Source organism: Nanorana parkeri, unplaced genomic scaffold (genome assembly GCF_000935625.1).
Source record: "Nanorana parkeri isolate BGI_ZX_2015 unplaced genomic scaffold, ASM93562v1 scaffold3908, whole genome shotgun sequence".
Taxonomy (NCBI): Eukaryota; Metazoa; Chordata; class Amphibia; order Anura; family Dicroglossidae; genus Nanorana; species Nanorana parkeri.
The window spans coordinates 8607-9235 of NW_017310175.1; the positions used below are offsets into that span (position 1 = coordinate 8607).

The following is a 629-nucleotide window of genomic DNA, read 5'->3' on the forward strand; positions in this document are numbered from 1 at the left end:
GGAGGGGGTGGAGACGGTGCTCCGGAGGGGGTGGAGACGGTGCTCCGGAGGGGGTGGAGACGGTGCTCCGGAGGGGGTGGAGACGGTGCTCCGGAGGGGGTGGAGACGGTGCTCCGGAGGGGGTGGAGACATGACCGATATCCTTCTCTATATTGTCACCCTCAGGTGTCATGGCCGGCTTCAACATGAGCGGAGATCTGCGCAGACCGTCTGTCAATATCCCGATCGGCTCGCTGGCCGCCATCGCCATCTCGTAAGTTACAAATCAAAACCTTCTCTGGAGAGTTGTGTACACTGCGACATTAAACGTGTTGCATGCTCCATATTTACACGCTGTGTGTTATCTGGATGTGAAGTATTTTGTATTCCTGTAATAAAATTCTCAGTCTGGGGGTCAGCTGACCTTCTCCTCTCCCCCCAGATGGTTCCTCTACATCGTCTTCGTCTTCTTGCTGGGCGCCACCTGCGCTCGAGAGTTCCTGCGCTATGAATTCATGATCGCTGAGAAGGTGAGTGCGCTCCGGTCACATGTTCTCCGGTCACATGTTCTCCGGTCACATGTTCTCCGGTCACATGTTCTTTATGTTTTTACTTTTTTTTTTTTTGGGTTTTTTAATTTTTTTTTTTGG

The 629-nt window shown here is 52.5% G+C and overlaps 1 protein-coding gene across 1 annotated transcript in view; it reads left to right on the top strand.

The window, feature by feature from the left end:
• Window positions 1-629, top strand: part of SLC12A8 (solute carrier family 12 member 8) — a gene marked incomplete at its 5' end in the record, with an annotated part of 23793 nt that overhangs the window by 8601 nt on the left and 14563 nt on the right. The window contains 2 exons of the mRNA XM_018575421.1: window positions 166-253; window positions 422-509. Of these exons, the coding sequence (XP_018430923.1) occupies window positions 166-253; window positions 422-509 (176 nt within the window). The remainder of the gene's footprint in view (window positions 1-165; window positions 254-421; window positions 510-629) is intronic.